At 37.7% G+C, this 15,649-nt stretch overlaps 1 protein-coding gene across 3 annotated transcripts in view; it reads right to left on the bottom strand.

Annotated features, from left to right (window-relative positions):
* Window positions 1-15,169, bottom strand: part of SPAG6 (sperm associated antigen 6) — an 84,521-nt gene extending 69,352 nt beyond the window's left edge. Inside the window, exons 1-2 of one of the 3 annotated variants that reach the window (XM_078151941.1) lie at window positions 14,639-15,169; window positions 13,876-13,971 (exon numbers count right to left, since the gene is read on the bottom strand). In XM_078151941.1, coding sequence (XP_078008067.1) covers window positions 13,876-13,971; window positions 14,639-14,663 — 121 coding nt within the window. In that variant the 5' untranslated portion in view covers window positions 14,664-15,169. The remainder of the gene's footprint in view (window positions 1-13,875; window positions 13,972-14,638) is intronic. The other 2 variants (XM_020966904.2, XM_078151942.1) reach the window with 2 other exon arrangements.
* Window positions 15,170-15,649: the final 480 nt, after the last annotated feature.

The raw sequence follows: 15,649 nt of genomic DNA, 5'->3' as shown, positions 1-15,649 counted from the left end.
CTGTGTTTGCATGTTTATGTATGTCATACATTATATGGCAACTGGTTTTGCAACAGTGATAGAATTTAGCAATGTGTCTTTATAAGTTATTTCTGCTCTCTTTTTAAAGTGAAGAGATGGCATGGTTTACAGAACTGCATATCTTCTGTTGCCTTTTTTTCAGAGCAGATGTGAAGAGCCTCTAGCCCACAAGTGGACTTTCTCCAGTGCCCAGGGATGATAGTATCATGGTCACAACTGCTACATTCGCTCAAGCTGTCAGAAATTCCAGTATTACCTTGTTGTTGTTTTCCCTTTTACAAAGGGAACCATCCCCCCCACCCCCCACCCCCAGCCACGGATGTGCTAATTACAACATCAATCTCTCACATGTTGCTAGAGTGCCTCATATGGTTTCTATCCTACTGTATATAGGAGAATCTAGTTTACCTGAAATCAGAGCTGCAAAGAATTTCAAGTCATCTCCTTTCTCCACAAGATTCCCATCTGAATCCAATTTAGTAAACCATTTATTTTTTTCTTCTTGATTTGATTTGATGGAATTAATGTAATATGTATCCCTGAGTTTTGTTTTAGGTGAGAATTACTGCTAGTTTTTGGTCACAATTTGTAGTAGTTAACCTCATCTGTAAAATGGATATAATATCACTTAACACTATCAAGCTCATAGAATGGAACTAAAGAAAGAACTCTAAACTTTAAGATGCTAGACAAATGGGAATGTTTAATAAATTTCTGGTTAAAATGATGGTAGTAGGATGTTAGGAGCTGTTTGGGGATAGCATGCTAACCATTCTAACATAAGTGCTTAGAAAGTGTACCTTATACATACAGCAGGTTGTTTGAAAAACATTTTCTTCTTGACATTGCGAGCATGTATATACAACACAGACACAATGCATTGCATTGATTTTGTCAGTATCTTCTCAAATGAATGGCTTGGCTTGGAACGGCACTTATTTAGTGACGGTAATGCACATTCACACACACACAACAGAAGATATTTTTGTTATTTATTTAATCCTGTCTTTAAAACAGATTTCTTAATAATGTCTGTTTTCACTTACTTTGGCATCTGTTCAGGAAGTGATTTCTACTGTCACGTATCATTCAATCAAACTATCACTGAATATTCATTTAGTCTGCCAAGAGTACTTCCAGGAAACTGGTTGCATTTCTATACCAAATATACAAGCCAATCAGGGACATGCCAAACTGTAGGATGTTTCCTCCCCCACCCCGAACTCAGTTTAAAGGTACCTACAATTACAGTAAGGATGTATTACAATAAGGATGGATATGGAAGACAGTGGACCTATAGTCTTCCATTGTTCCGCAAGTCCAATCCAATCATGACTCTGTTTCAGAGGGTCCCAGAAGTTTAGGTTCTTTCTAGGACCACCCAGGGTTCTGATCAGATTGTGAGATGACACACAGATGCCCTAAGGTACTGCACAACAAAGCAATGAATAGGTAAGCCAAAGACTTCCCCAATGACAGCCTTTCAACAGTCTAGAAAATTATTATGTATACAGGCAACTTTCTGTATTTCTCTGTAAAGCAGCAATTTAGGTATTATTTAATATAATCAGAGAATGAAGCTTAGGTGCACTTGGTAAAATGTAGGATGCTATATAAATGTGAGTAATCCATATTATTATGTATGTTAATAATAATGTATTATACTCATCTTAGGACAAGGAGATACAGTATTGTGGACCAGAACTTAGCAATCTTTCAAAATAGATGCACCAGTTGTTTTATCTTTTTGCCTTCTATTAGGTCAGAGAAGGGATTGTGGAATAGTGGCAAGAGCCTTGCTACGGCCAGATGGCTGGCTTCAATCCTGACTCTGCCACCTGACTGTGTGACCTTGGGAAAGTCACTTCATCTCTAAGTGCCTGTTTCCTCATCTACAAAACTGCAATAATCATATTTCCACTTCTTGCCTTATAAAGTTTCTTAGAGAAGTGCATATATATATATGTATATAAAGTTCTTTCTAATTGTCATTTATTAATGGTATCATTAAAATGTATCAGGTGGTAGGCTGAGATTTGGCATATGTTAACCAAACACTCACTTGTCTTGGTGAATAGGTCAGAAGGGTGTTGTTAACTCTTGCAGAGAATGGTCAAATGTTCTTACAAGCAGGAGAGAGAGAAGCATCAGGGTAGCCAGCTGCCTGCTTGCCAATGAAAATTAGCTCGACATATTTAGCATTAGTGCCAAAAGTTTCTGGCCCCTACTATAGTCTGCTGTGTTACACATTACAGTACATGTTAATCTAGTTTACTCAATATCATTACTTTAAATTCTTTTTGTGGTAGATCAAAATTTAAAAGTCTACTCCTATCTCCATCTCTTGAACAGGTCAGTCCAACCACACGGTCTTTATAACTGGCAGACTTTCATAACTGCATAAAATATTTCAGTAGTTATAGTACTTGATTGCTAAATAGTTACATATTTTGACATTCAAGTCATATTTTACTCCAGAACTGGCTGTAAATTATGTTTGTAATTATTATATGGGAAAATATGAAAACAGATTTTAATGGAAATCATTTCCATATGGTCCTGTTTAAGTTGAATAAAGCAAAATTTAAAAGATTAACATGGGTAAATAATTTGCCCTTTCCTTTTTAATCTAAGTTTTTAATCGATAATATGAGTATTTCTATTTAGTGCTTTTCATCTAAGATAGAAGACATATATAGCCCCTTTGTTATTTTCTAAGCTAAAGAGCTTATCTAGTTCTTTTCCTTGTGTATAGGCAAGAACACAGCCCAGTGGCACAAATGACTAATAATCTATTTTATTTTTAAAGTTTTTGAGTCAATGCCTAGCCCCAGCTGGCTCCTTATTTTTCTCTCTCTATAAATCCCCAAATGCTTCTTCCAGCCATCTCAACTCCCTAGGTCAGGAGGCAGCATGGTAGGTTGGATAGAGCACTGGACTTTGAGTCTGAACAACTTGTGTTATACATAGTGTGTGAGTTGGCTATAGCGTGCAACTATAGCCAAGGCATGCAATCCTACTAAACCTCAGGTTCTTCACTCTGAGAGGCAGCCAAGCATGAAAATTCATAGATACAGGGACTTAGGATCAGGAAGACCTCAGTTTGAATCCTGTCTCAGATACTTACTAGCTGTGTCTCTGAACAAGTCACTTAATTTGTTTCCCAATTTCCTTATCTGCAGAATGGGGATAATAATAGCACCTATCTTACAGGGTTGTTGGAAGGATCAAAATGAGTTAACATACGTAAAATCCTTTGCAAACTTTAAGAATTGTAGAAATGATAGCTCTCTTTATTGTTGTTACTATTTTATTATCATTATTAGTAGCACCTACTTTATAAAGCTGTTACAAAACACCTTAGGCTCAGTGAACTATTGCATAAAATAGGAAAATATTTACAAATTTCTTAGCAAACTTCAAAGAATTATATAAATATTAGTTATTATTAGTAATATTAGTATTGATGTAGCAGCACCTACGCCCATAATTTGAGCCCATGGGTTAGGTCCCATAGAAAGTGACTAGCCTAAGGTGTAGTCTATTCTATAGATCCACACCCCAAAAACTATGGTCTATAACCTCCTCCCAATGGACTTACCTTCAACTGTCAATCAGTAGGCACAGCTGGCTCAAAGTAAAGATTGTTACAAAAATGGCATAGCATGAACCACAGTCACAAAACATTCTCCCCATAAACTAAGGACATTTTTTCCCCAAAACACACATCAGTGCAAAGAGTGGACACCATATAGTGTATACTATAGCAGTGAGGCAGACACTTGGGGGACTATAAGTAGCCAGGGCAAATCACATCTTCAGTGCTTTCTGGGCCCTGATGTTCTTTCTCTTCTCATGGTGTCCTCATGCTCCTTGCTCCTGAGTGGATCATCTCTACTGGGCAAATTGCTCCACTGGGTCTACTACTCATCACAACTCAACCCTTAACTGCCAGGGCTAACTGTCAACCCAGCCCAAGTCTCAATGGATTCTCTGGTCCTGTGTTCTGATGAGCACATCTCCTACCAAACAATTTACTCCATTACAAGCATCATTGCAGGGGAAGAGAAAGAAATCATACCTTTCATCTAGGCCTTGCAGTTGGTGCAAGGGAAAAGTTGAAGAGTAATTCTTTCTCAAGAGCTGGCTACTTCTTCCATGGACTATTTTTTAAATAGTATTTTACTTTTTTCCAATTACATGTCAAGACAATTTTTAGCTTTTTCTTTTTACAAGATTTTGAGTTCTAAATTTCTCTCCCTCCCACCCCTCCCCTCTTCCTAGAATGGTAAGCAACTTGATATAGGTTATACATGTGCTATCACGTAAAACATATCTTCTATAGGCTATTACCAACTCAGAGTACTCTCTCTCTCTCTCTCTCTCTCTCTCTCTCTCTCTCTCTCTCTCTCTCTCTCTCTCTCTCTCTCTCTCTCTCTCTCCTCTTCTCTCCTCTCTTCTTTTTCTCCACTGACAGAGCTCCTCCTGTTTCAACTAACTCCCTAAGAGAGCATCTTCTTTTCAAAGGTCACCATGGCCTTGGCCGATCCTCCAGCCAAGGCTGGCTAGGCATCCCATTCTATAAAGACATCAAGGAGTTGACTAAAGAACTTAGTCACTTTTCCTGAAGAAGTATAAACACTGCTTTCCATTTCCTTTAGGAAGTTAACACCACCTTGTCTCTGTTACTTGGTCCCTAACATCCTGTAATTTCATCAAATGTTCAGAGGGAAGGAGGGTAAGAAGTGTGCAAAAACTCAATTGATCTATAGATCCCCTGATCATACACCAGCACACACACACACACACACACACACACATACACCTGCTGAACAAACACACTGGGATGGGATTTCTCAGAGGAAAGTAGAAAATTTCGCTGGAACCAGTGTGGTTTGTAACAATAGGGCAACAATAAGAGGATAAAAATTTTGAGGAATTCTACAAGTAATATGCTAATTCGTGAATAGTCTAAAAACATTTTGGTGATCTAGCAGCTCAAAAAATCTTTCTTTACCGTGTGGCCAAATCACCCAAAAAAGAACAAACATATAAGGGAGACATAAATGTATTCATATCAAATCAAGCAAGAGATATTCATCAAACACTTTCTATACTCAAGATATTCTCTATTAAATTAAGAAAAGTCAATATGTCATCCCCAGAGAGTTCCAAACATCTCGCTAACCCAATAACTTCAATTCAACTCACATTTATTAAACTTAGCAAATTTGCAAGGAAGGCACCATGCCAGCCTCTAGAGATAACAAGACAGAAGAAGAACAGATGCTGCTTTCAAGGAGTTTCTATTCTCCTTGGGGAGAAAAGGGACTTGACACTGTGGTCACTAAAAAAATGGCTCTAAGAGTAGAGCCAAGATGGCAGAGAAAAGTCAGGAAGTTGCCTGAGTGCTTCCTAGTTTCCCTCATAACAACTTTAAATGAAGCCTCTAAACAAATTCTGGAATGACAGAACTCACAGAAAAGATGAGGTAAACAATTTTCCTGCCCGAGATAACTTAGGAGGACCTCAGGAAAGGTCTGTCTCACTCGAGTTAAAGGGGAGCACAGCCCAGCACAGGCAGCGCCCGGACAAGCCAGCGGGAGGTTCTTAGCCACAGCACAGATCAGCAACTGAGGCCCTGAGTGCCTGCCAGTGGCACAGCAGGCCGGCTGTGAGGCCTCCAGCCCGCAGCAGGGAAACCCAAAATAAGTGGTTCTAAAGTCTCCTAAGTTCTCTCTAAAACTAACAGTAGCACCTTGAGCATACTCTTTAGGACTGGTCAGCCCTTAGGTCCAAGATATTCCTGGAAATACAGACTGATTCTGAGATCTTCCCAGGTTTACCAATACATAGAAAACCTTTTAGAGAATCCCCAGTTTGATTTGGTTCCATGAGTCAGACTCCAGGAATATAGACCTGGGTGGAGAAGGCTTCTCCTGCTTAGAGGTTTTCTGAAGCTAAACTAATATACTCCTTCCCATCCCACCAAAGTAGTGCTGATCCAAACTCCTGGGATGGTCCTTAGGTACCTCAGAATATGCAAAACAATGAAATTATCCTTCCCGTCTATTATTGTTGACAGGTCACCTTAATGTTGACAGCAAGGAAGGAACTTTTCTGGAAATCTTTCATCAGAAAGAGAACTATCTGTCTAGGATGACTTTAAGGTAGTTCAGCCAGGAACCATTGCCTCAAATTCAACACATCTAAAACTAAACATTGTTTTGCCCTAAAACTGGCTCCTTCCCTTAACTACCCTATTTTTGCCAACGGTATAATGATGTCCCAACTCACACAACCTTGAAACCTCTGAATCAGCTGACTCATATCCCTTATCTGTTTTGTGGTGGCAAAACTTTACATTCCTCTTATTGTGAAATTCTATAAAGACAATGTCATTTACTCTGTTCATGTCCATATTATTGACCTGGTTGTTCTCCAACTTTAATGCTTTGGAGATAATGGCATTCAGTGATTCACAACCTCATAGCATCACTATATAATATTATGTATTATATAATAAGATCAACATATAACATTTTTATTAAAAATATAAGCCTTTGTTTTTCAAGGAGATGCTCAGGATCATTAAAAATTCTGTACAATTTCCCTAACACAATCCTCCCTACTCTTTCCTCTTATATAATTCTAGGCCCTGGAATATTGTCTATTTGCACTATATGTCCAAAATATATGTATTGATGGGGCCAGTTTTACAGGTTGTCCATTCAACTACAAATCACAATCTGGACAATAAGCCTTTTTTATTTGCTTGGGGTTTTTTAATTTGTTTTATTTTGTTTTCCCCATGTGGTTAGGCCAAACTCTTTTGGGTAATTATGGACCTCTTTTAGGAAGCTCTGCAATATCTTTGGATTATATGCAAATAATACGCTATCATCCACAAACAGGAATATCTTGGACCCCATAGGTGACCAGCCTGCCATAATTCAGAAAGAAGAGCATCTGGAGGACATTACCATCTATTGGAATTCCCTCTTCTGTGTGCCACCTGCACAGGATACCTTCTGGGTGCAAATACCTTTGGTGACCATCTATTTCCTTATTTTGTGCTTTACTCGACATGACTAATAATACGGTCAATGCAAATATTATCTCTGTTGTTGTTGCATCTTTTTTTTATTTTGACACATTATGGAAGATCCCCTATTTGAGGAGAGCATGCCAGATGGAATTTTGCTCTACTGAAACAACTGCTTTTTGATAGTCAATTGAACAAAACTATCTGGTATTTTATTTGCAAAACGTTTTGTATTTACATATATTTTTATATTTATTCTGTTATCTGTACATATCTCCTATGATAGACTTCAAGCTCCTTGAGGAAAAGGCCTATTTTATTTTGTCTTTGCATATCCAGCCTAAGCATATCTCTTTTCTTTCTTTTTTTTTTTTCATTTTGGCTAGGCAATGGGGTTAGGTGACTTGCCCAGGGTCACACAGCTAGTAAGTGTTATGTGTCTGAGATCGGATTTGAACTCGGGTCCTCCTGAATCCAGGGCCAGTGCTCTATCCACTGCGCCACCTAGCTGCCCCGCTGAGCATTCTCTTAATAGATGCATGTGGATTGATTCATTGTTGTTGTTCAGTCATGTCAGGCTCTTCATGACCCCATTTGAGGTTTTCATAACAAAAATACTGGAATGGCTTGTCCTTTCCTTCTTCAGCTCATTTTATAGATGAGGAAACTGAGGCAAACAGTTAGGTGACTTGGGGCCACATAGCTAGAAAGTATGCGAGGCCAGATTTGAACTCACAAAGATGAGTCTTCCAGACCCCAGGCCTAGAGCTCTATCCACTTTGCCACCTAGCTGCCCCATGGATGACTGGTCTGTTGTAAAATACCCTTTTCGAAAGCCTGCTTGTTCCCCTCTCATATTTTCACCAAATTCTTCTTAAAAAATTATAGAGATGGGAAAGTAGGCATATGGATTGATATTTATTGGCATTTTTAGTAACTTTCTCTCCATAATTATGAGGTCTGAGATTTTTCCCAAACCTTTGATATTCTCTCTACAATCAGGTACTATGAAAACTGGGCCTCAACACCTTCAAAATGTTGTTGCCTCTATGTATGATTGATCTACTCCAGCTGCTCTTCCCATATTTATTTTCCTTCATGACATTTCATAAGTAGCCTATAATGATTGAGTCTAAATGTGATGGCTCTATCAGCATTAAAGGACAAACATCTATGATAGAAATCTTTAAAGATCTTTTCCACTCTGATCAAAGTGTGGAACTTAAAACCATAAAACCCTCTTGTTTTATATTATATTCTATTCAAATATAGATTATACCTACTCAAGAAAATTACATTGAATTCTAAAATCTGCATATCATGTTGGAACACTTTTCAATGCATCCCTGTTGAATAGCTTCATTGCAAAGAAAAATATCCATTATCTTTTTTTTCATCCCATCCCCACATTTATAACAAAGCTATGATAAGGACTGTTTAATGTTTGATGTATTTCATGCATTATGTTATAAAATTTTATTCTTTATACAATTAAATTCAATCCAACATGTCGCACAATTTCCTTAAAATTATTAAGTAAAACCAAAACCATTGAAACTACAATTTACAAATTTTCTGTCCTCCTTAATCTACTTACAAAATTTCATCACCTTATATCTCTGCTTTGTTGGCCTTTCTCTCTATTCTGTGGTTTTGTAGAATATAACTTGAATAATGAAGATTATTTCCTTTATTTGTATAAAACACAAAATATTTTTTAAACTTTCTTCAAAATAGGAAAAATTACTGTACAAAAATAATAAACCTTCTACAGGATAGGAAAAACATAATAGGTTGTTAGATAAACAGGTTTAGACAAAAGTGTACGTGTGTGACAATTTTTTAAAAGAACATTTCAATGTTTGAAGTTTCAAAAACAAATGAACATGTCAAGTTTAACTTAAACTCAAAGCAAGACTACTCTGATTAAAACAAACCTTTAAAAACTTGTGAAACAGAAATCAAATGTGAGAGTAAAAGTCAGAAACTTTTGTGATATTTCTAACATCACTAAGAATAGAATGCTAAACTGGGGACATGAGCTTTAAAAATTAAAATGCTGTTTGTTGTCATGAATAATCCTGACCTGGATAAAGAAAAATAATAATTTATGCTTATTGTAGAATCTGTGGACAATCTGGATGACTACCAAACTGTATTATCTTTGACAAAGCAAACAACATTTTCCAAGAACCAATAAATACTTTAAAGAAAAATAGTGAAATCCTTCCAAGTTAAGTGAATTTGGCCCAGGAAAAGTAAGATACAGAAATGTATTATATTGCTTGTTTTCACAAAATGTGAATGTCTTCTCCTTGGCTTTTTTATCAAGACACTACAGGTTTGAGAGCTCTACTACTCAGTAGAAAACAGTGCCCAGTTATTTTAAAACTGCAGGACTCATCAGTATAAATATAAAAAATTAAATGACATTGGTTAGATTTTGTTGGAGTTACTTTATTAATGTTTTTTGAGTTTTGAGTCTTTGGGGGTAGCTAATACCATCAAGACAGATGCCAGTATATATGAAAAACATTCTTTAAGAGCTTACTGGGGGAAGGAGAGAAGGAGGAGGAGTGTGAAAGATGGCTGGAAAAAGATTTCTCCTATCAGAATATTCTTAATCACATCATTTTTCTTTTACTCATTTTTTAATGAAAAGTAATCACTTTAAAGTCAAGAGACAGACAGGAATGATGTCCTGCTCCCAACAATCATTACTGTTCAAATAAAGTAACCAAATTTAAGATCCTAATAGAGTTCTTTAGCATTTGAGTTATTTGGAGTCAGAATTTTGGGTTCAGATCCTGACTGTGCTGTTATCTTTGTGACTTCAGACAAGTCCCTTGTTCTTGCGTTTTTCATCTATAAAATGAAAGTAATAGCCCTTGCACACCCAACGTCACAGGACTGTTATGAGAAAAAACACTCCATAAATGTCAGCTGTTTAGCAATTATTTTGCCAAGTACAATAAAAAGTTGTGATATTTCTTTATTTCTACCCCCTACAGTACTTAGAATACAGAATAGACATTCAATAAATATTTGTTAATTTGGTTTTATTTATTTGGACAGTCTAGACAGCCTATCCATATAAACTAGACTGGGGGATGAGGCTACTTTGTCCTAAAAGCAAGCTTTATTTTCCTTTATTTAGTTAGTTAGGTTTTTTTTTTGTTTTGGGTTTGTTGTTTGTTTGGTTTTTTTTGCAGAATTACCTCAGTAATTACTTCAATGTACCATGTTACTTTTAGGCAGATAGGCTTTAAAAGTCATCATGATATTTCCTTATTCCCATCCTCTTATACAAAATGTATACATCTGGTTTCCAACACACTTTATTATTTTATTATGTTAAGTTTGATGCATAAAATGTGTAGTCTCATTTTTAAAGGTATTCCCTGCTTTCCCTCTAACAAGACCATAATAAGTGCACAATCATTAACTTCATATTAGTAGGTAGTTTTAAAAGAATTCTCCTGGAGTTTTTATTAGTTTAAACCTAGAAAGACCACCAAACATTCATGACCATTACCTTGCGTGCCAACATGCTAGGAAACATGTGCCTTATTTTTCATTTTTTGTAACAACTAGCTACTTCCAGTTTCAGAAATTTCGCAACTAGTGTACATGATAATACATTATCTCTAGTGAGGTGATCATCTGTTACTGATTATTTAGAGAGGAGTAGTTTTAGGATAGATGAAAATGAAAACTTCGGAGAAAGAAGGTGAAAAATACTTGAGACTCATACTTCACAAACACATAAAATTAAGAAAGTAGGTTTTTGTTCATATGATAACAAGGGAATAAAGCTTTGCAAACTCTCTTAGGTTATTTTTGTCCAAATATTGTTGAATATATATTATCAGGGCTGCCAGACTTATTAGGTTCATTATTATTATTATTAGAACATCAATTTGCATGCACAAAGCCAAGTCACAAAAAAGCAAAAATTACAATTTGATTGTCATCAATTGAAGGAATTAAATTAAATTATAGGAATAGTGACTGGATTTGTGATTTCATTGATAGGGGGAATGTCCAGATGAGGAAATTTCCTCTACCAATGTAGATCAGTACCTTCTCTGAAACTTCTAATTTCAAAAAGTTTGCATACAGCAATGAGCACTCAAGTGACTTGCCCAGAGTCAAAACAGTCAATAAGCACAAGAAGTAGAACTTTGAACCTAGGTCTTCCTCATACCCAGGCCATCACTCTTTCCAATATGCCACAGTGCTTCTCAATGAAAGTATGCTTATTACTAATAGTAAATTATATTTGTACAATAATTTGAATTGTAAAGTGTATTTCTCACAGAAGCCTTATGAGGGAGGTCATGAAAATAGCATTATCCCTTTCTTAGAGAATTAACTTCCCTAACATCATACATTTAGTAAGTTTTGAAGCTGGACCAATACAGTACTCTACTACATCCCATTGCCTCTTACATTAAGTTCAATGTTCTTTATGAATTTCCAATCAAGTTGCCACATTGAAAAATATCAAAAATAGAAAAAACAGTTCTATCATGATACCTCAGTAGAAAATACATAAGGAATTTGAATTACTTAATAACTATTTTCCTTGTTTAGATTTTAGTTATAAATTATGTCAATTTTATTTTAAAACTTCAACAAATCTGTGGATCTATTTAGTCAAAATAACTAAAAGCTGTCAATTAGTCTTAAATGAATTGTATTAGTATCTCAAAAAAAATTATATTGGTGAGACACCCACGATTGTGGGTGTTAACTCCAAGACTAAAGTAACACCTAAAACTGTTTAAATCCCTACCACTTAAGTAAAAAGAATGTAATAAATTCAATAATATTGTCAACTAATCACAATGAAATCTTCTATAACAAAGGCTTGGTTTTTTTTTAAGTAATTAAACAAATAAAAATGGAATATTTTCTTCACTAATTTTAAATTCAAAGTATTAAATGTGGCATTTGAAAATCATCTGTAGAAGATAAGCACTTCAGGAAAATCTGAGTACATTTTAGGAATACAAAAAACATAAATCAATAGCATTTCATTTCCAAACAATAATTTTTTTAATGAATTTTATTCTCTTCTCTACCAGCATAAGTAAATCCTGAATAAGTAAACATCCTGAATAAGTAAAAATTGACTAAGTTATTTAGTGTCATATTTGTCACAAATACCCAATAAATTGCTTGGCCTAACCATTTGGATTCATTAAATTCTGTAATAACCTATTAGACATCCTACCTTACATGTTTTTGAGCCTGTAGTAGCTAAAGGCAATCTACCTACTATGTAAGAGGCATTTAAAGGCAGTTATAGCATACCTCAAATGGTGTTTATGTATTCATTACTACCAATGTTATTTAAAATCACAATGTTTAGTTACTTCCTTTTTCAACCACCAGATACCACCTGGTTGTTTACAAAATAAGCTTATTCTCAGGTAAGTGAATATTACAATTTCCAGAATTAGTTTTCATTAGTAAGTGGCCATACCCAAAGGCTCTGGGAATAACGTTGACAAACGACTGGAAACTAAATTACATTCAAATAAGGCAAAGTGTGCCTGTAAAATTTAAATCCATAGGGTCAACAAGCATTTGATGTGCAGACCTTCTGCAGCCTGGCACCGTGAGGGATACAAAAGTAATAGAAGTTACTCCCCCGATACCCCTCAGCCCCTCACCCTCAGCAGCTTATAATCTAGTAGGAAAAACAAAGCTAACACACCCGAGACAGGGAACAAAAGATTTTAATGCAGGACTCTCCAAGTCTTGCCTTCATGTAACTCAATTGAGAACCAAAAAAACAAAAAAATCCTGGGGATAGAAGGAAATTATTTAAGCAGGGAGTAGGGAGGATGGTAACTACCATCCCCATAAGAAACATACAATAATATAAACCAAACCTTCTCACACTATTTTTTCTTCACCCTCTTTTCAGAAAAAAAGAGTGTTTTAACTAGAAATATCCCTAAAGAAATACACATCTTTTTTGAACTAGAAGAATCATCACTTCAGAAAAACAAGGTGATGCCAATGAAGTTATCTTTAATCTAGAGAACAAGCTTGTCTACCACCACACTCTCACATAATTTCTATAAATTTTGTAGTATAGTCTATAGTATTGAGGGCATGTGGGTTCCAAAATGGGGATATGGGAAAGGGAAAGGAAGATGGAATAGAGCCAGAATCTCACTAGACTTATTTTTTTAAAAAATATTTTGAATCTTTTGTAGTGAATGTCCACTTGCCTATGCCTTTTCTTTTTCTATAAAATAGTAAGATAAATAAGAGGTCTACTATCTTTTCTGTGAAAAGCCAAAGATGCACAAAGTACAGAAAGACTGTAAGTCCAAATATGTTCTAAGTATCTAGTCTGGATAATAGCTATTTCTTGAAATTGACTTTCAGCCAGTTCTTAGGTTTTGACTCAACCTGCAGAGTTTCCTAAGGCACCAAGGCGGAAATGAGCACTCTTTAAAGTCCACCTCTCCATCTTTACCCAACCTAACGATTTGAAAATCTCAAATGTGTCTCTCTGTGTGCAAATTTTTGGACTAAGAGTTCCCTAAGCCTAGTAGGGCAGAAGAATTGGGAAATTTTAGAGTCCACTTTCCACCCACACAGTTCAGAAGGGAGAGAGAGAGAGAGAGAGAGAGAGAGAGAGAGAGAGAGAGAGAGAGAGAGAGAGAGAGAGAGATTAAATTCAGTGCAGACAGCAAGCAGGACAGGTAGATGGGGCCCGATCCAGTCTCAAGATTGTAATCAGGGGAGAAGGCTTGAGGACTGGGACGATGTAGTTAGTAACTCACCCGCATTTTGCAGCGTCTCGATGTTTTGAGGTCTGGTCGCCAACTCTGCCACCATCTGCACAAACTGAGTCCGAGCTTTCTGGTACTGTTCGAACACTACAAGAAGGCAAGAGAAGAGAGATTGAGATGCTGAGGATGTGGGGGCACACGGGTACCCAAATACGGGATACCTAGCCCTCTCTTTTCCCTCTTCGCCAATTTTTTTTTCCCTTGTCCCAGCTCCTCTCCCCTGCCTCTGCTACTTTTTACCATCCCTCTCTAGGCCCTTCCAATTTTTTTTCAGTCTCTCATGGTCCCTCCCCCCAACTTTTTCCTATCCCTGTCCCAACCCCTCCCCAACATTTTCCCTATCTCCAACCCGTCCCCTCAATTTTTCCTATTCCTACCCCAATTCCATCCCCCCCATCTTTTTTCTTATTGCCATCTCAAGCGTCTCTCCCTCAACTGTTTCCTAGTCTTGTTCAGTCCATCCCTTCACCTTTTCCCTCTTCCTGTCTCTGCCTGGGGGGGGGGGGGCGGGGCGGGAGGGACAACAACACAAACCTTTTCCTGCCCTTCTCCCGTACCGCTCTCCACTCTGTTTCTCTCACCCCTCCTTTACCTCTACTTCTTCACTGCACGCGTTCTACAGGCCATGAATGTCAGGAAACACCCCCCCGCGCCCCCACCCCAGCTATTCAGTGTCCGACTTTGCGCTTGTTGCATTTCTCATCTGTCCTCTCCCTCAAACAGCAGCCCCCTCACCCACCCGGGTGGGACATACCTTGGAGCACCTGCCTCTGGCTCATGGTGCCTTTTGCTTCTCGTCACCGTCTGGAACTTTGGGCTCAACGGCTGCCCGACTCCTCTTCTCGAAGACCGCAGGCTCTGCCCATTCAACTCCGGACTGTATGGACAAGTTTGTGTACCCCAGTCTCCGGGGCAACCGGCCGGAAACGGAACGAACTGGGCCTTAGGGCAAATCGGGGCCAGCGTGGGCTCTGGCGTCACAGAGAAGACCTTTTTTGGTTCCCCACCAGGCCCGCCGTAAGTCGCAGGTGGGTAGCTCCACCACCCACTTTCGGAGTGAAGCTTCGGCACATTTCAGTATCCTAGATGCTTATGCTACCCCGCCCTGGGCACTAGGAAGAAAACCAACTTCATTCAAGGGGGGAACTCCACTCTCTACCCTTTACATAGCAAGTCTCGACTGAAAAGACAAGGACTTCCCCCAAATCTACTAGAATGAGTTAGGCAAAAGAGGGACCGAAGGAAATCAGTCACTGAGGGGTGTCCCTCCCTGCACTGAGAAAAGGGCGTGGATACCGACGTTTGAGAACAGTTAGGTTTCCTGCAAAATAGAGCCAAGCTTAGCGGTGATTTCCTGACTGTTGCATCCACGTTAAATCAACCTGTTGGGGGAAAGCCCCCTATGCCTCCGAAAACACACATGAAGGCAGGTGACAAGTGAGCTACAACAGCTATGTTCAATGTAGAAGTTAGAGCAAGAATAATCTTCTTTCCAGTCTGAACCAAGGGGATTTTCACATATGCCACTAAGCTACTTGACAATTACTTTATAAGAATTTGGAATTCCATCTCCCAAGGCAGGTTGACACCTATTCTGCAATTTATAGTCCTAGAGAGTTGGCTGGGGGTGCTGAGAATTTAAATGACTTCTCCCAGATTATATACTGCCTATATATCAGAGATAGGACTTGAATCTAAGTCACCATGACTCCGAGGCCAAGTTATGTCTCTTAACAACTTAGTATTGCTAATCTAATGTTCAGGA

The sequence above is a fragment of the Phascolarctos cinereus genome, unplaced genomic scaffold (assembly GCF_003287225.1).
Source record: "Phascolarctos cinereus isolate Bilbo 61053 unplaced genomic scaffold, phaCin_HiC Scaffold_1;HRSCAF=81, whole genome shotgun sequence".
NCBI classification, from domain to species: domain Eukaryota; kingdom Metazoa; phylum Chordata; class Mammalia; order Diprotodontia; family Phascolarctidae; genus Phascolarctos; species Phascolarctos cinereus.
This window is presented reverse-complemented; position numbering and strand designations above follow the sequence as displayed.